At 42.7% G+C, this 19,016-nt stretch overlaps 1 protein-coding gene across 2 annotated transcripts in view; it reads left to right on the plus strand.

The window, feature by feature from the left end:
* spegb (striated muscle enriched protein kinase b) overlaps positions 1-18,983 on the plus strand; it is a 29,052-nt gene extending 10,069 nt beyond the window's left edge. For both annotated transcript variants that reach the window (XM_058616302.1, XM_058616309.1), the window contains exons 3-41: positions 328-391; positions 506-2,064; positions 2,206-2,349; positions 2,447-2,629; positions 3,198-3,364; positions 3,548-3,636; positions 5,015-5,190; positions 5,477-5,737; positions 5,841-5,999; positions 6,255-6,444; positions 6,541-6,770; positions 6,978-7,097; positions 7,553-7,657; positions 7,734-7,940; positions 8,034-8,157; positions 8,487-8,659; positions 8,743-8,855; positions 8,986-9,154; positions 9,261-9,357; positions 9,464-9,664; positions 9,776-9,833; positions 9,920-9,997; positions 10,097-10,269; positions 10,362-10,388; positions 10,477-10,629; positions 10,814-10,856; positions 10,942-11,010; positions 11,107-13,819; positions 13,923-14,072; positions 14,460-14,576; positions 14,721-14,888; positions 15,092-15,214; positions 15,405-15,569; positions 16,115-17,129; positions 17,263-17,502; positions 17,617-17,840; positions 18,122-18,197; positions 18,418-18,567; positions 18,683-18,983. In XM_058616302.1, the coding sequence (XP_058472285.1) occupies positions 328-391; positions 506-2,064; positions 2,206-2,349; positions 2,447-2,629; positions 3,198-3,364; positions 3,548-3,636; positions 5,015-5,190; positions 5,477-5,737; positions 5,841-5,999; positions 6,255-6,444; positions 6,541-6,770; positions 6,978-7,097; positions 7,553-7,657; positions 7,734-7,940; positions 8,034-8,157; positions 8,487-8,659; positions 8,743-8,855; positions 8,986-9,154; positions 9,261-9,357; positions 9,464-9,664; positions 9,776-9,833; positions 9,920-9,997; positions 10,097-10,269; positions 10,362-10,388; positions 10,477-10,629; positions 10,814-10,856; positions 10,942-11,010; positions 11,107-13,819; positions 13,923-14,072; positions 14,460-14,576; positions 14,721-14,888; positions 15,092-15,214; positions 15,405-15,569; positions 16,115-17,129; positions 17,263-17,502; positions 17,617-17,840; positions 18,122-18,197; positions 18,418-18,567; positions 18,683-18,938 (10,529 nt within the window). In that variant the 3' untranslated portion in view covers positions 18,939-18,983. The remainder of the gene's footprint in view (positions 1-327; positions 392-505; positions 2,065-2,205; positions 2,350-2,446; positions 2,630-3,197; positions 3,365-3,547; positions 3,637-5,014; positions 5,191-5,476; positions 5,738-5,840; positions 6,000-6,254; positions 6,445-6,540; positions 6,771-6,977; positions 7,098-7,552; positions 7,658-7,733; positions 7,941-8,033; positions 8,158-8,486; positions 8,660-8,742; positions 8,856-8,985; positions 9,155-9,260; positions 9,358-9,463; positions 9,665-9,775; positions 9,834-9,919; positions 9,998-10,096; positions 10,270-10,361; positions 10,389-10,476; positions 10,630-10,813; positions 10,857-10,941; positions 11,011-11,106; positions 13,820-13,922; positions 14,073-14,459; positions 14,577-14,720; positions 14,889-15,091; positions 15,215-15,404; positions 15,570-16,114; positions 17,130-17,262; positions 17,503-17,616; positions 17,841-18,121; positions 18,198-18,417; positions 18,568-18,682) is intronic.
* Positions 18,984-19,016: the final 33 nt, after the last annotated feature.

The raw sequence follows: 19,016 nt of genomic DNA on the forward strand, positions 1-19,016 counted from the left end.
TATATATATATATATATATATATATATATATATAATATATGTACTGTATATATATTCAGACAGCTGCTGAAAATGGCTCAGTTCAACCCAGAGTGGGGTTTACGGTCACAAAAACCAAACCAATAGCCTGAAAGATGGTGTTCAGCTATTGCAAACAGACATGGATATAAGTGCTCTGTGGGATTGTAACTGAGTGGTCATTGTTAATTTTTTGTGTTCATTGATTAGGTTGAAATATTGACCAGAACCGCTTTAAATTTGCTCTGTTTTATACTTGTGTGATTGCTTACCTGTGCAATTCTCCTTATTTTCTCTTTTTTTTCCCAGTGATGGACAAAGGTGAAGAAGATAACAGAGCACATGCACATGAGGATCTCTCAAACACAACCAGGCAAGAAAAGAACATGCAAATAACTGAATGTCCAAAATTTGTTCCAAATTCCCTACTAAAAAACATTAATCAACAGAATTACTACAAACGTTTGTTTTAAACCCCCAATTTCAGGAGTCGTTCAGAGGATTTTACAAGAGTGTCTCCACCTCAAGACCTCCCACCACCGTCCCCAAGGCTTGTCAAACGCCCCTCCACCTCTCCAATGCCAAGTCGCTCTGGTTCAACCACACCAGTCAATTTGAGAAAGAAAATTGTTGTGCCAACTGAATACCAAGACACAGTGCCTGGGGAGTTCGAAGAAAAGGTTAAGCAACCAAAATCCCAGTCCCAAAGTAACACCCAGGACTCTCGTCCACAGACGCCACTCAGTGAGTACTCCCGCAAAGAATTGACCCTTAGACCATCCCCAAAGCTTACCAGGGCAAGCTCAAAGATTTTTGAGAAGGTCCGTGGCTTAGAGGAGCGTAGACGAAGCCTTGATCTTCCCGAGGGTTCCATCTCGGGAGGATCCTGGGCAGGGTTCAATCGTGCTGGATCTGTCGACTCTGATGATGGAGGAAGTCGGTTGGGGATCTCTAGGGAAAGTTCCAGGGAAGATCTTCGGGAGGCCCTGAAAGAGGATGCTGCTGAGCGGAGATCTATGTTTAAGCAGAGAGCTGCTTCTCTCGAGGACAAACCCCGCTACTCCCAAAAAGTTCAGGACATTGAGAACAAGTTTGCGGAAGAGCTGCAGCGTATTAAAAAACTTGTTGGAAAACCTCATATGAAGAAATCTTTTTCCACTGAGCAGCTTTCCCTGCGTGGCAAGCAGCGCCAGCCATTCAGGAAAATTGAGCCAATTCCCCCCCAAGTCCTCCAAAAGCTTCAAGAAAGAGAACGTGCCCAGTGGGCAAGGGAACAGAAAGATAAAGATTCAAGTTTGCAACCAGTGCAACAAAAAGAGCAGACGCAGCAAGAACAGCCGAAACCACAACCAAAATCACAGCCCCAAATGACTGCAAGCACTGGTACGACGACTGTAACAGTCAGTAGATTTGGAGAAGTTGTGGGAACCCCACAGTCAATGCAGTTATCTGACTTACCTGGTCAACGATTTGTGAGAGAAATAAACAGAGCCAGTCCTGTAACAGAAATCATTCAGAGATCACCATCACCAGCATTACATAACCAACAGAGGGAAGAGTCGCCAACGAGAAACATTTCTGAGATGACTTTACGCAAGATTGAACGAAGGCCACCGAGTCCACTCGTTCAAAGAGTATCGCGAATGCAGGAATCCCCCCACATCCAGGAATCTATTTTGCAAAAGGATGAAAATTCAGGGAGGAAAACACCAATAGAGGTAGCTCTAAGAAAAATTGAAAGCAGACCTGAAAGTCCACTGGTACAAAAAAGGTCTCTTATAGTGCAAGATCCTCCACCTCAACTTCCCCCAAAACCCCCAAGAGTGTCACCAGTCACTCCTCCAGAGGAGAAAATGGAAGTGGAGCTATCAAAACCAACCCCCAAGTTCAGAGTCCCTACAATAATTGTTGAAGATGAAACGATGGAAGTAGACGTTCCTGTGAAGACAAATGGGAGGCACCAGGTTACCACTGTTGCCAAAGAGGGTCAACAGCACAAGACTAAAGGAAAAAACCGTCGCCCGCGACCTTTGTCTCCAGAGTTAGGTTAGAATGCATTGTAATTCTCTCGTTAAGCATTCTGCAGTAATGTGAAATCCCTGTTTGACTGTTTTTCATGTTTAGTCAGCTTGTTATTCAATTCTGGAGACATTTTCTTTCAGGTTTGTCTTTTGTTTCACTGTGCAGATTCTTCAGATGATTCATATGTGTCTGCTGAAGAGGACCCACTGGAGGTTCCTTTATTCGAGTTTCCCCTACAGGACACTGTCGTGTCTGCAGGTGCAGATGTGCTACTCAAATGTATCATTGCTGGAACCCCCAGCCCTGAAGGTAAAATAATTGCATTTTTGTTATTAAAAGAAAGTTAAACGGGTAGATCTTTAAGGTAGTTGATCACACTTGAAATGATTTGTCTTCTTTGTTCAAGTGACCTGGACAAAAGACAACAGCAAAGTCACGGGCAATGCAAATTACACAGTCAAAGTGGAGGGTGAACGACACACTTTGTTCATCAGATCAGCAAAAACAAGTGATGGCGGAAAATACTGTGCGACTGCTGTTAACCAGGTGGGGAAAGCATCGAGCACTGCCACCCTTACAGTTAAACCTGGTAAGTTTGATTAATGAAACAGGATTCTTATGCAAAGATGGTACTATCACTTGTTTTTTAAAAATGGTGTTGTAAGGCAGAGTTAAATTACAGATAAGAGTAAATCACTGGCAGTAAAAGTCAGATTTCTCTTCTGGTATTTATTTAACCCATCTTATTGCCCCCTTTTTAAAACAAGAATGTTTATTTATCCTCACACTGGCATTCTGTTTCAGCTGATTTCTTCCCTACTCCCTCGTCATTATCTCTCTGAGCAAAACCTGTGTGCCATATATTCCAGCTGAACAACCTCACTTATAGTTACCATAGCAACTCCGAGGCAAAACTGAACCTATAAATTGCCCACTGAGGCTCACTGGCTCCACTCACTGTGAATCCACTGTTGTTTGGATATCACATTTGACATCTCAGAATGTAATTATGGTGAGGGGGGTGGTGTAGGTTAAATACACAAATTCCTGCATTGTCAACATGTTGTGCTGTCAGTGATACAATTATAAAGTTTAGACATCATATAAGAATTACTTACAAACTTGAAATAAAAATGTTGTGTAACCCTATTTTATAGAGACTGTACAGGAGCCCAGAGGAAACCTGGGTGTGCCCATGGATATCAGCAGCCCTATAACATCCGATGAGGAGTATCTCAGTCCACTGGAGGAGGGCATGGATTTTGGAGGACCGGAGACGAGGCGGACGATTGACACGCGTTTCAGGAAACCCCCGGCTTTCCTGGTGAGACTCTGCTGCATATTTTAAGACACTGCATGTAACTGTAGTATTTATTGACTGTTCTTGATTATATCAATATTATTAGTCTTGTATGAATCTGTTATCTGTTGTGTGATCATCCCTTCAACACATCTTTAAAAATAAAACGCATTTCCCAGCCTCTAACTTGCATTACATTTCAAACAGGTAACAATGAGTGATCAAGCTGTCACTGAAGGACAGGAAGTCACCATGTCTGTCCGAATAAGTGGACAACCCAAACCAATGCTTTATTGGTAGGTCTCCTCACTCGTCAAATGTCGTTCATTTCTTTCCAAGAATCACAATCTGTGAACAAGCTCGCATGACTGCATGGCTTATTCTATCTAGTGCATGCGGCTTTAATGCATCTGTTGTGCGAGGTGGAAACTAAATGATTATTGAGCCTAACAATCTCCAGGCAGACGGAAAGATCTTAATAGGCAAACGAGAAAATAACAGACTCTCCCCCCTCCTCTTGCCATGGAGCAGCTCGGGGCCCAAATACACAAATATCTGACTCAACTAATGAGCTAAAAAAAAATGTGGAGCTCAAATTTGTAAAGTATGCAGAGAGGACATCTTCAAAATGTTTGGTGATATTTATTATATTTTATCTGTCCTCACAGTCCATATGAAGCCTGATGTACAGTATGCTATTTCTGTGACATACGAAAGAAAGTATTGTTGAGAAAATTCTAAAATACTTCTGAACAGAAATTTGGAAAGCACTGATAAGTGTAGAGTCTTAAGGTTGGGACACACCAAGCCAATTTTCTGTCACATCATTGATGACGTAATTTGTTGTTGTATTGTGTCTCACATATTGGCCCTTGTTGATGTACTGTCGGCAGGTTTTCAGATGGTTTTAGGATGTTGAATTGGTAGTAAAGGCCATCAGAGAAACAAAAATCCCTCAGACTGACTCTCTGAGGAGCAAATAGAAAACGGAAATGATTTAAATTCACCATCAACTATAGCTTCCGAGACTGTTTTAATTTTTTCGTCAAATCCTTTTTCAACAAAATGATAGTCGTTTTGAAATTGTCTGACATAATTTACCAACATTCTTATGATTATGTAGTTGTTATTAGTGTGTAGTGGTGACAAATGCCTACTGCTGCCATCTGCTGATCTGAGGAGTTATTGCATCTCACTCATGTGTAGAACAGTTAAAGGTGATTTAGCTCAAGTCTTTGTCACATGTTCCATGCAACATCTTTGGCCAAATCCCAGGAAGAAAAAGAAGAATGAATGAAGCGAGGCACTGTGAGTGATGCAGCCATCTTGTTTCATTGTTATTTAGTGTCTGATGTCAGCTGAGTGTGTCACAGCCGTTATCCTTTAATACAGCAGACAAGGATAGGCTGAATCATTCAGGCAGGTTATTACTGTTTGTCATCTCCTGAGAGACAAAAGCAGAGAAGAAAGTAAACATCATTTTTGCAGTGCTGGACACCCCCATACACAGCTCACACCCCCACCTTACTCATACCAATGAGAGGTTGAGCCAGGTGAATGAGTGAGTGATTGCTTGGTAATCCATCATTGCATGAATTTTATTTGAGCTCAGAGTGGTACGTGAGTGATTTAGCTCTCAACAACGGTTTCTTTCATTCTGTTCCCTTCTGTTAGGCTGAGGGACAGAGTCACGGTAAAATCAGGTCCACGCCACGCGGTACGAGAGAAAGAAGACGGCACTTTCGAGATGACGATCAAGTCAGCCGTCAGGTCAGACTCCGGCATTTACACCTGCAAGATCATTAATGAGTATGGAACAAAGCAGTGTGAAGGAAAGCTGGAAGTCAAAGGTATGTTGTTTGTCAAATTAAGTCCTGTTTGTTTCCACTTTCATTTTAATTCCTATCTCTGATGTAAGATGACATATACACTGCCCAGACAAGAAAACAGTGGGGTTAAGGTCTGGACTCTGTGGGTGGCCTATCCATTAGTAAAAATGATGACTCATGAATGGCATTATCATTGTGGTTTAATATACCCAAACAAAAGCTGACGTGCAAGTGAATAAGACAATGACATGTAACAAATTAACAACACCACCAGGTGTCATTTAAATGTCCTTTTCATTGCACCCAGCTCCAACATTTGAGCCAGGTCTCGCCGTCATCCGCCCGGTCAGGGACATCACCGCCAGAGCTGGGGACACAGTTATGTTCGAGTGTCACGTCATTGGACCCAAAGACACAGATGTGGACTGGCTGGCAGACGGGAAACTCATCCAGCCTGCACTGCTCAACTGCAAGATGCACTTTGACGGTAGAAAGTGTCGGCTCCTGCTCAACTCTGTACACGAGGACGACAGCGGGACATACATGTGCAAGCTCAGCACAGCCAAAGGTAGTAATTCAGATTACATATCAGTATATGAATAAGAATATGTGGATATAAAAAAGCAGTTTACTCTCCATCTTCTTACATGTTTGTGATTTCACCTCTTCAGAGGAAGTGACCTCATGTGGCAAACTTAAGGTCATCCCCTCAGTGGAACCTCTCTTCACTCGCAAGCTGGACGTTCTAGAAGTAATTGAGGGGCGAAATGCTCGCTTCGACTGCAAAGTCAGTGGGACGCCATCTCCTACAGTCACATGGAGTCACTTTGGTAGGATGGTTCTTGATAAAAATGCATAAAATGTTTAGTAAAAGTGAAAATGTAACCTTTCTACGGTAAACATTTCATCTAAATCAAGTTTTAAGAATATTGGGAACAAAATTTTGCAAAGAAGAACCAGTAGCATCCACATTATTGGCAAATTATCAAAAAGCAAAGGATAATAGAGTATAAGCTAAAATGTAATGAAAAAGTTATAAACCTTAAGGGAATATAGAATAATGATGATTACAAACTTCTCTTTAGACCACCCGCTCACAGAAAGTGAGGACCTTCGCATTCTTCAGGAGGGTGGACGCTACTCTCTCATCATTTCTCACGTGACCAATGACGACGAGGGATTCTACACTGTAATAGCCCGTAACTGTCATGGCGAGGCAGAGACCTCTGCTGAACTTTACATTCAAGAACCGCGGCCAGCCATCTCCTCACAGATGTAAGACTGCTTTCTTGGATTAGCTCCTATGTTTACGGGCCTTTTTTTTTTTTTTACTAAAAAAATGTCTTTATTTTGTCCTTTTTTTAATTCTAGGGCTAAACTAGAGAAGATGCCATCTATTCCAGAGGAACCAGAGGTCCCAGAGAACGAGGTGGAACGCTTCACCATGCCTGACTTCATCAAACCTCTCTTTGACCTGGATGTAATCGAGGGAAAGGAGGCTGTGCTCAAATGCAAAGTGGCTGGTATGCCGTATCCTACCATTGTCTGGTTCCACAATGGAAAAAGGATTGAGAGCACAGAGGACAGAAAGATGACTCAGTGTAAGTGTTTAAAAATGGATTTAATGCAGTGCAGGAACAACAGGTCAGTTATTACTGTCAGGGATGCAAGAGATCAAGAGGAAAATGTAAATATAGCTTGTTTTAAGTACCAGAATGCATTTAGTTAAGTAGCAGAGAGGTGTTTTTATAGACTATTATACCTCATTTTTTCGCCATCTGTTTTTTTTTCTCTGCTTCCTCCTGCAGTCCGTGACGTCCACAGCCTTGTCATCCGCTCTGTGTCTCATGCCCACGGTGGCGTCTACAAGAGTGTCATTTCAAACAAAGTAGGCAAGGCGACCTGCTACGCTCATCTCTATGTCACAGGTACATTTTATTTTTACATTCACCAAGGAAGTTCTGTTTCATTTTCCATTTTCCGGTAACAAAAAGTACTGAACACATTTCCACTCAACTTGGTGGAGGGATTAATCATGAAACATGGAAGTGCCCTTTGTTGTTTTTGTCTAAAGTTGGGTGAATTTTGTTTCACATTAGCCGTTGTAGTACTGTGCTCCCTGAGTGACTTCCAAGTCTTTGCTGTTTTCCACACCTACTTGCCAAATAATTAAAGGGCCACTGTATAAAAAATTGTGAGAATGAGTGACATCCAATGGTGAGACTCCGCCACTCATCCCTCCCTTGTCGGGGAACTACGGTGGCCTTCACGTACCAGAAAGGATGTAAACACTCTATTTTCACGTCTGTCTCATGTCAGTGTATTGGCAGTGTCTTCAGGAATTCAAACACTTTTTTTAAATCTTTGATGTCATTGTTTTCAGATATCCTCCCTGACCCCCCTGATGGGATGCCGGTGATAGAGTCCATCACTGGTAAAACCATCACCTTAACCTGGAAGAAACCAAGGAGACTGGACCCTTCCATTGGTAAGCAAGACAGATAATAAGACATTTACTTTCAAGTTGAACAACATCATAATATATTGTAACTGTTTTTGTTTAGATCCCAGCTCTCTGATGTATGCCATTCAGCAACAAGCACTGGGCTCCATCCAGTGGACAATCATAGCTTCTTGCCTGAAGGAGACGCAGTTCACCATCTCAACCCTCTCCAAAGGAGTCCGCTATGCTTTCAGGGTGCTGACCATCACCACCAAGGCTTTCAGCAAGCCATCCCCTGCCACTGACCCAGTGCAGCTCCTGGACAGAGGTACATTCTGCTTTTTAGAGAATGTGTTAATTCACCATTTATGCGCTACAGTTTCTTTTAACATTATAAATCTGCAATTTGGTTTTCTTCAAGGCCCCTATCTTCAGGAGGCTCCAGTGATTGTTGATAAGCCAGATGTTGTATTTGTGATGGAAAACCAGTCAGTCACGATCACCGTTACCATCAATCATGTCAACGCTGCCGTCATCTGGAAGAGGTACCTGTCGCTTTCCTTAAGGTTTATGTCAATTCCTAGCAAAGTACATCTGTTGCTTTATCACCTGATTTTTTGCTGATTTACTTGAAAAACCTGCTACCTTGTGGACTCTATGTGTATATTGGTTGGTTTGAGTGAATGACCAAAAAGTATTAACACAGTATGACAGGGTTAACTCCAAGTGATTATCACTCCAACATTCCTGAGCAGTCCAACAGTTCTATTATTGTAGCCTGGCATATACACCAGGACCTGCTCTTCTCCTACTGTGGCTACAGTACAGTTTAACACATAAGTCCTGGTTTACAATGCAAAAACTTTACTCCCAGGAGAGGAATGGTCCTTTCGAGCAAACCGGGCCTGTATGAGATGGCAATGCCGGACGATGACCAGCACACACTGAAGCTGTTCCAGGTGAAGAGCACCGACGTTGGAGAGATGGTGTTTACGGCCTCTAACAAGTACGGCAATGACAGCTGCACCTTCAGTGTGGAGATGGCAGGTGCGTCCAAATTTTTGTCTCTTTGTCCGTCTATCTCTATATCCGGTCTGTCTCTGTGTTGTAACTTGAGACTCTGTCCACAGCCCCACCAACATTTGAGACAATCATGGAGGACTTGGATGTCTGTGCTGGAGAGACTCCCCGCTTTGCTGTGGTTGTGGAGGGCAAACCTATTCCTGACATCCTCTGGTTTAAGGTGTTGTTTTTTTGTTTGTTTTTACACATGTCACTTGTTTAGTTCAGTGCCTTTTGCAGGAACTATAGCTGTACGTAAGGAATACACTGAATGCAGTCGCTAAATCCTGGAGGAACTGTTGTTCTTTCAGAGTGATATCCTGCTGTGCGAGAGCAGCCATTACACTTTTGTGTATGATGACAATGAATGCTCCCTGGTGGTCGTAAATGCACGAACAGATGACTCCGGTGTGTATACCTGCACTGCCAGGAACTTGGCAGGATCTGTGTCTTGTAAGGCTGAGCTCACCGTTCATGAAGGTAAGTGGTTCATCGACTTGTGTCATAAGGAAGAAAGCAAGCCTTACTGCACAAGTGACAAGCAAAGTGAGTGTTTGATCAAATTAATGGTTTACCATCCCTGCAGCTAAAAGTAAAGAAGATCCAGTGGATGATGAGGAGACTCTTCTACGGAAAATGCGCAGACTGACCGACTATTATGACATCCATAAGGAAATTGGAAGGTAAATGTAGTAATTAGAGAAGAAGTGGAACCAGTCAAATTAACAACAAGGCTGTATTTCCTTATGCCAGAGCATGATTTTTATTTGTTTAAATGTTTTTTTTCAGAGGTGCATTTTCCTATGTGAAGCGTGTGACCCAGAAGATTGGCAAATTGGAGTATGCAGCAAAGTTCATCTCCACACGGGCCAAGAAGAAGATATCTGCCATGAGAGAGATGAACCTGCTTTCCAAGCTGGACCACGAGAGAGTCCTTTACTTTCATGAAGCCTTTCAGAAAAAGAATACAGTCATCATTGTCACTGAAATGTATCCTTATTTTGTATACAATTAATGATTCAAATAAAAATGCTCACACTGTACCTTTACAGTATAACATTCAATGCATTTGCTGTACCTTGCCTTAATTCTTCTTGAAAGATGCCATGAAGAGCTGCTTGACAGGTTTACAAGGAAATCTGCAGTAATGGAGTCTGATGTAAGTTCTGTGTTTTATGACTGCTCTGCCAAACATTTCAAGATAAATTTCAATGTAGTGATCATTTACATGTTTGGGACCACTAGGTACGGTCATGTGTAAGACAGCTTCTTGAAGGGTTGGACTACCTTCACCATCAAAACATCATGCATTTGGATATCAAGGTACACGCCAACTTTTGTTTTGGTGATCAAAGTAAAAGTTTGGAACAGATAAAGTACATTGTAGAAAAATATTTTTTATTCTATTTCTTCTTTCCTCAGCCTGATAACATCTTACTGGCAGATCCCCATGGCGATCAGATCAGAATCTGTGATTTTGGCAACGCAGTGGTGTTCACACCTGATGAAGCTCAATACTGCAAATATGGCACACCAGAGTTTGTTGCACCAGAAATTGTCAATCAGACCCCTGTGTCCAAAGCAACAGATATCTGGTAGAATGTCTTTTCAATTTATGAACACCTTTTGTTTGATAATTTGTTTGCTCTGTCATAACACACGTTCCTTATTCTCTTTATTTGTATAGGCCAATTGGAGTGATCACATATCTGTGGTCAGTTGTTTTTTTTTAACTTTGGAGTGTAACATATTCAAACTCTGTGGGATGTTCATTGAAGTTATGTATATGTTTCTGTTGTAAGTTTGACAGGAGTTTCTCCATTTGCTGGTGAAAATGATCGCAGTTCTGTGCTGAACATCAGGAACTATAATGTTGCCTTCGAGGAGAGCATGTTTGCCGACCTTTGCCGAGAGGCTAAAGGATTTATCATAAAACTGCTGGTGGTTGACAGACTGTGAGTAACACCATCTTTGTAACTTTATTTGTCAGGATCTGATTTATGTAAATTTGTAATATTTTTATCAAATTTCATATACTGTATGAATACAGTATATTTTCAAAAACTGCACATTAAACTGCCTAACAGAGCCAGTGTGCATAAACCTGTAAAACTAATATTAGCCATAATTTTCTTTCAGGAGACCTGATACTCAGGAATGTCTCCGACACCCCTGGTTCAAGGTAAGACAAGGCCAGTGTTAGTTAGTTTTTCACAACCTATTCTACTTGCCAAAATGAATTTAATACATGTACTTTTATTTTACAGACACTAAGTAAGGGGAAGGCTATAAGTACAGAGGCACTTAAAAAGTTTGTATCACGCAGAAAATGGCAGGTAAGGAATATTTTGCTGCCAATTTTGCATTACATTTGAAATCCACATTTGATTCTCTCTTATGTTTTTAATTGTTTCATATGTCCTCTTTTGCAGCGTTCGCTAATCAGCTATAAATCAAAAATGGTCATGAGATCCATACCTGAATTGCTGAACGATTCTTCCAGCCACATATCCATCGCAGTTCCCAGGAATCTTAAAGAGGGTTCGCCTTTGCCATCATCATCTTCCGATTCTGATGAAGATATTGATGAACTGCCATTTATTCCAATGCCCCAAAACATGGAATTCTCTGGATCAAGGATGTCTCTGACTGACATACAGACCAATGAAAAGGAAACATGGAAGCCAAATGGAACTACAAAAGGTTCTGGGTCACCTGTTCAAGTACAGGAGGCAATAGAGTGTGACCTTAAGGAAATGAATAAAGATGGGGTTGAGGTCACAAGTAAAGGCCAGCAGCGGAAGAGGTCATCACAAGATAATGATAAGGGCTCCTCAGAAGAAGAACCACCTGTTGAATTACCCCAAAAGCCAGAGCTGTCTAGAAAACCACTGCAAAGGGGTTCAAGTATGGAATCCGACAGACCAGAGGGAGGACGGCGAAGAGGAGAACTTAGACGTGGAGGCTCAGCTGACAGTGCATTGCTGCTCAAGATTACACCTGAGGAGGAAGCCGGAGAAGGAAATCAAGAAAATGGCAGAAAAGTTTTGAAAAAAGCTGTCTCTATGGAACTACCAAGGAGGAGCACCAGCCCAGGAACAGTCAAGATGAGTCAAGAAGATTATGCTCTTAAACTGGAGCTGATGAGACAACGACTGCTCCGTGGTGGCTCTGTGGACAAAAAAATGAGTGGACTGAGAGGACCACTGTTGGAAACATTAGGAATGGGAGATGAAAAACGAGCAATATCCTCAGATCGCTATTCTCGAAGTGCTCGATTAGGCCCACCACCACTAATTAGAGCTGCATCCACTGACTCACCAAGAGACGAAGTTCCCAAGCCCAAAATTTTGCGCAAAAGTGCTTCTTTCAGTCAAGGTGATTCAGAGCCAATAGTTTTACACCGCAGATCTGGAGCTCCTCTTGAGATTCCACTGGCACAGGTAGAAGAAAGAAGGCTAAAGGAAGCAATATCTATGTCAGCTTTAACTGAGCAAATCAAGTTAGACTCTCGTCCAGTGACTCCAAGGGATCCTTCACCAAAACCACCAACTCCAGAGTCTGTTGTGCAGGAGAGTCCTACTAAAACCGAAAGTGAGGAGTCATTAATGGAGAAAGAAATTAAGTCAGATGAGACAAATGACAAGATGGATGGGTTGACAACAGATTGTAATTTTGATGAAAGATCAAGCACAAGTGGTTTCTCAGAGAAGGATATGAGTATATCAGAGGAACCAATGGAGTCAGAGTACACAGGCCAGAAAATCCCTACACCTCCTCCTGTGGTTGACAGCTCTAATCTAGAGGAAAAAATGGAAGTGAAAGAAGTAGAGAAGGAATATGAAGAAAAGGATGAGATTATGGAAGAGGAAAACGTAAATCCCTCTGAATCAAATATGAAAGAAAATGTAGAAGTTATTGTAGAAAATGTAGACGAGGAAGTAAATATAGCTGCTAAATCATCTGAGATGGTCATATCCACAAACTCAGTTATAGTGAGACCAACACAAGAGTATCCCCATCCCCCAACAAATGTTGTGTCAACTTACGTAACCCCTTCACTTCCTTCTCGAGTTGTTCTTCCAGATGGAACAACTTCAGCTTATGCAAGTATTTTGCAGACTATTATGGTCCCTTCAATTCAGCCTCTCAGTGATCCACCTTTAGGCCCCTCTACACCAGTTCCAGCTGCCTCACCATCAGCAGAGTCAACAGAAACTATTCTACCTGCATCTTCTCCTGCCAGCATATCCTTAGCTCTGCCAAAGTCAACCACTGAGCATGCTGCTGTATATGCCAGGGTAGCATCCCCAGAAACAATCACAAAAGAACCCAGTCCACCAAAGATGACCACACATTCCTTATCCCAACAAGAGCTTTCAGCAGGAGTGGACTTAGAGGACATTACTTCTGAACAAGTCTTTGAGGCTCGCTTCAAGAAACGTGAATCTTCTCTCTCTAGAAGTCTGAAGTTTTTGTCCCGATCTAAGAACGATGAAAATTCTCAACCAACTTCCACAGAAACTGGAGATGCAGGTGAAGAGATATACAGACCAGGGCCAATAGGTGCACCATTGGAATTGGCACCAAGAAGACTTGAAGAGAAGTCAAAGTCAGTCCTGGACCTTCGTGAAGCTCAAAAGGACCAAGGCTTCATGAGAAGACTCTCTTTGCGCTTGAGAAGAACTCCATCTGCTGAACGCAAGGATGACATGACCAAAGAAGAAGACTCGGTTGCTTCAAAAAGAAGGCTTTCCTGGACTCTTGGCCGAAGAGGATCACAGGAAAAGAAAGAAGTGGAGATGATGCGCATGGACGGTAGTGGTGACACCTTAGTGGAACAAGGTGCAAAGGAACTCAAGAAACCTAATGAATCACCAGTCTTGGCAATGCGAAGAAAGATTGAATCAACAGTGGCAGAAATCTCTACCAGAATCCGAAGCTACTCGGAGGAAAGGAAATCATCAGAGGAAAAGGAGCAAAAGAGGACACCAATTCTTTCCATGCTTCGACGTTCAACATCAGAGAGTCGTGCTATGAAGGTTCCCAGTGTTCCTCAGAACCAGCTAGCATCTCAGGGCAATATGGGCACCTCATCAGAGTCTCTAAACTCCATGTCCAGCCTAAAGACTGATATAGCAAAAGGTATGACTCAATTACCTATCTATGATGTTCCATTTGAGTATTATTAATTACATTTTCTAACAGTCTTGATTGGTTTATGGAGTTGATCATTTTTCTTACAAAGGTGCAGAGGTTGAGCGCAGATCCCGCTGGGATAGATGGGGCCTGACAAGAGGAAAGCAAAACAAGACAGTATCACAGCCTGACATACCAACAGCAATCTCGAGAGAAAATAGTTCATTACGTTCACGCCAGTATTCTAAACTGGCATCTGGTAAGTCACATATTAAGAAACTGTGGGATAGAGATAGCATCTGGCCCACTTAGCTTTGCGTAGAAAAATGAGTGTGAGTAAAACAGCTGACTTTGCTGTTAAATGGTTATAGAAGAAACCAAAGCAACAAATCAAGGACTGCTGTGTACATGTCAAATAGTCCTGTATTTAACACTAGTAAAAATACGAAGTGTAGTTTTTACATTTTTCCAGATTAGTTAAATGAGATGAGCTTTGTGAAACAGTCAGATTTAAAGATGTTTATTTGGACAGAGGCAACTACTATGTTTAATGCTTACTGGGTGGACCAAAGGGCTGACAGATAAGCATGTAGACAGACAGACAGAGATAATGTATGTAAAATGGTATAATTTCTTTGGCTGTCAGATTTCCCTCCAGTGTTCCACATCAAGCTGAGAGATCATGTCCTGCTGGAGGGAGATCCAGTCACTCTCAGCTGTCTGCCAGCTGGCAGCCCTCATCCACATGTCACTTGGATGAAAGGTACAGCGCTCTACTACTCAAGATTCACTTGATAATTGCTGTAGGGATATAATTATGGCCAATGTTGCCTATAGAGCAAATAAATACTCTATATTGATCATTATAGCATTTAATGAATTATCCTTTCTATAAATGCTCCCTCAGACAAGAAGCTTCTGGAGATTGATGCCAGGATGAATATGATCGCCTGCCCTGATGGCCGTCAGCTACTGATGATCATGCACACAACCAAAAAGGATGCAGGGGTTTATGAGTGTGTGGCTACAAACCCCCTTGCCTCTACATCCAGCTCTTGCACAATATCCCTTGCTCGTAAGAACTGAAACATACCTCCATTTAATGTCAGTCTTTAAAGAGTCAATATACAGTTTACAGTATATTATAGTATTTTATTTAAATAAATGGTCAAATGGATTGACAACACAGATTCGGGCGGTAACCAGAGAACCAGTAAAAGTTCAGGGACCTATGAAAGTTTTGCAGACTTGTATAAAACCATGTACTTGTTTTTACAGGCCTACCCAATCGTCCTGGGACTCCTGAGATTCCTCAGAAGTACAACAAAACAGCCTTAGTACTATGGAGGCCCTCAGACACCATGGCCCCCTGTACATACTCTCTAGAGAGGAAAGCAGAAGGTTAGTGTTTACAAACAATAATTTTGGCTTTTATGTTGATACATGTTGAATTTATGTAAATTATGTCATTTTTCATTTCTACTCCTATCAAACAAAACAGTAAAAAAACTTTTAATCAAACCCACAAATAAATCTGGGGTGCTAAGGCAATCCAACCTTTAAATTGTACTGATCTGTTTTTACCTCACAGGTGAGACTAACTGGCTCATCGTGGCAACGGGGGTGGCTGACTGTTACTACAATGTGGTTGACCTGCCAGCAGGGTGCTCCTATAGGTTCAGGGTGGCATGTGTTAACAAAGCCGGCCAGGGCCCCTACAGCAACGTCTCCCAAGTGGTCAGCCTGGAACCTTCAGGTATGTATTATTTTCCCCGTTTAAGGGCTTAAAAAAAGAAATAATGAAGAATCTCAGTGTACTCACTTTGATTAATTAGTTTGTAAGACCCAACCTTTCCACATTCTGTGTCTGCACTGCACACTAACATGAGGGCCGCTACTGTCTATTCTGCACATGCATACGTAAGCACATACATATTTCAGCAAGAGTTCTCACTTTATATTCTTTGAATAGTAGGCGGTATACAGTATGTGTGGGTACCAGTGGGCCTCCGAGCACAACCACAAGCAGGTGTTTGTGTCTCTTTGGACCAAAGCACAAATGCATCACCAGGTAGAATTAAAAGTGCTGTGCTATATGGAGTTTGTGCAGTCAGCTGATGGCATAGTGAACCTCTCTATGGAAAAGGAATGTCTTAAAGTAACTGAACTCTAGATTTACTATATGTTGTGAGTGAACAGTCCTGACCAATGGATTTAGTGGTACATGTCTTTCACACATAAAGCCATGCAATGATTTACTGTCATATCTCTTCACTGTATCCTTTCTTTGTCCCTCACAAGAACCAGCTAAATCCAGTGCGTCTGTCGTGGTGAAGACTGTCCCTACGACTGCACCTCCTCCCACTGTTGTGATGATGTCATCCATGAAAGTACCTCCCATTAAGCCAGCCCCAAGTAAATCCACTACAGTGACACTTGCCCCAACTGTCCCTCCCTCTACCTCAGCTCCCAGTCTGACTGTAACTAAGTCTGCTTCCCCAATGACCATCAAACCTGTTGTCCAAGTCGATGCTCGCCGTCCAGCTGTCACTCCCACTATTAGTGCAGCCCCATCTGATGAAGCTCCTGTTCAGACCACCATGAGTGTCCAGGCCACAGCAGCAAAAACCAACCATAAAACCATCCCCTCTGTTCAAGCTCCTGCTCAGACCACTTCAAGTGTCCAAACCACAACAGCAAAAACCACCCTTAGAACCACCCCATCTGATCAAGCTCCTGTTCAGACCCCCACAAGTGTCCAAGACTCAGCAGAAAGAAACACCCTTAGAACCACCCCCTCTGATCAAGCTCATGTTCAGACCACCACAAGTGTCCAAGCCACACCAACTAAAGCCAAAACCACCCTTAGCATTAGTATGAGCAAACCTCAAACCAGGTTGGCACCACCGCCCGTTGTTCCTCCCAAGCCTCGGAGTCCTTTAAATGTAGTTCACACCAAAATCAATCAATCCCCTTCTCCTGCCCCTGCCATTGGGAAACCCATTTCATCTCTACCATTGTACGTGCCAGCCGCAACTGCTCGTGCTACTCCGCCTTCTCAATCCAGTTCAACCACCACAACCACCACAACCCAAGTCACTCCTGTGATTCCGGTCTCACCGGCTGTGGTGGTGGTGCAGAGCCTGACACCTGTGGTGCAGGGAGGGGAGAGCTGGAGTACCCCATCTGGACGGATCACACCCTCGGGGCGGATCACACCCTCTGGACGAAGGACACCAGTGGGCAAGCCTGGTGAGGGATCGCTGCGCCAGGGTGTTCCGCAGAAACCTTACACCTTCATGGATGAGAAAGCAAGGTAATGATTGCCCATAGAACAGGAGGAAAGCTTAACTTGCTTTACAACATTGAATTTTGGGATTAATGGCTCTGCATAAATATTTCCTTAACTGCACTGTTAGCTGAATTTACACTCTCTTCTTATTACAAAGGGGCCGTTTTGGTGTGATCCGCGAGTGCCGGGAGAATGCCACAGGCAACCTCTTTATGGCAAAGATTGTTCCATATGAAGCAGACACCAAACAGACTGTGCTGCTCGAATACGACATCCTCAAGTCCCTTCATCATGAGAGAATCATGGCTCTGCACGAAGCCTATGTCACGCCACGCTACTTGGTGCTTATTTCAGAGTACTGCAGTGGAAAGGAGCTGCTCCACAGCATCATAGACAGGTGAAGCCAAAGTGACGAATGTAGTGTTTCATTTACTGCTTGTCTGATTTGGTAAAACAGAAATACAATTTATAATTTGAACTGGATCCTTTTTAACGAGCTGTTTTCTCTCAGGTTCCGCTACTCTGAGGATGACGTGGTGACCTATATATTGCAGATCCTCCAGGGTCTGGACTACCTCCATACCCGGCGCATCCTCCACCTGGACATCAAACCAGAGAACATCATTGTCACTTACATGAATGTCATCAAGATCATAGACTTTGGCAGTGCTCAGACTTTCAACCCTCTCTTCCTCAAGCAGTTCAACCCTCCTATTGGAACACTAGAATACATGTGTAAGAGTCTTACTGGTCACAGACCCCTGGGAATCTGGGATATTAATACTATGTCCTCACAAAACACTGTTTTTTACTTTTATTTTTAAAATGCATTTGGTTTGTTTTCATTCTTTTCATTGAAGCAGTTTTATGTTACTGTTTGGACGGAGGAGGATAAAATTAATATTTGGACAAACCCAACCATCAGAAATCACAAATGTTGTTTATGTTGGACAAAGATACTTTATAGGTTAAATGAATTATCACCTGTGCATTTTTTTCCTCTCTTCTCCATACAGCCCCAGAGATGTTGAGAGGTGATGTGGTGGGCCCGCCTACTGACATCTGGAGTGTGGGCGTTCTTACTTTCCTCATGTGAGTCCTGCTTTCGCAGCTTCCGCTCATTAAGTCCTCTTTAAATAGAAATGCAACAGTGACCTTTAGGAGGAACTGACTTGCTATATGTGCACTGATTACTTGCTTCTCCTTTCACAAATAACCTTCAGGTCACGCTTAGATTGTGTTGTGTATTTTTAAAATTTTGAATGATGTACACCTTTTAGATACTCGTTTAAACCTCTCCCTGATTTTTCAGGTTGAGTGGCAGGTCTCCTTTCATGGAAAATGATCCTCAGGAGACTGAAGCCAGGATCCTGGCATCAAAGTTTGACCTCCTAAACCTCTACCAGAATGTGTCCCAAAGTGCCTCTCTGTTTCTTAAAAAGATCCTCTGTAGCTACCCTTGGTAAGCTCAACACAAGTTTGTTTTGCTAATTCCTACATTGCTAAACTCTGCCTGTGATCTAATTCTACAAGACATTTATAATTATTCGGGTCCTGACTGTTTTCGTCTTCAACAGGGCTCGCCCATCTATAAAGGAATGCTTCAATAACTCATGGCTTCAAGATGCCTATCTGATGCGCCTTCGGAGGCAGACTCTCACCTTTACAAACACCCGTCTCAAGGAATTCTTGGCCGAACAGCAGCGCAGACGAGAGGAGGTGGCCACCAAGCACAAAGTTCTTCTGCGTTCCTATAAGAGCTCAACACAAAACCCCACCAGCCCCACCACACCACATGTGCCAGCCTCACCCACCACACCTGTCACCCAATGAAAACAGGCTTCCAAACACCCAGTGTGTGTGTGTGTGTGTGGGGGGGGGGGGGGACTATGACATGGCAGCAGGTCCTCA

The sequence above is a fragment of the Solea solea genome, chromosome 2, assembly GCF_958295425.1.
Source record: "Solea solea chromosome 2, fSolSol10.1, whole genome shotgun sequence".
NCBI lineage: Eukaryota > Metazoa > Chordata > Actinopteri > Pleuronectiformes > Soleidae > Solea > Solea solea.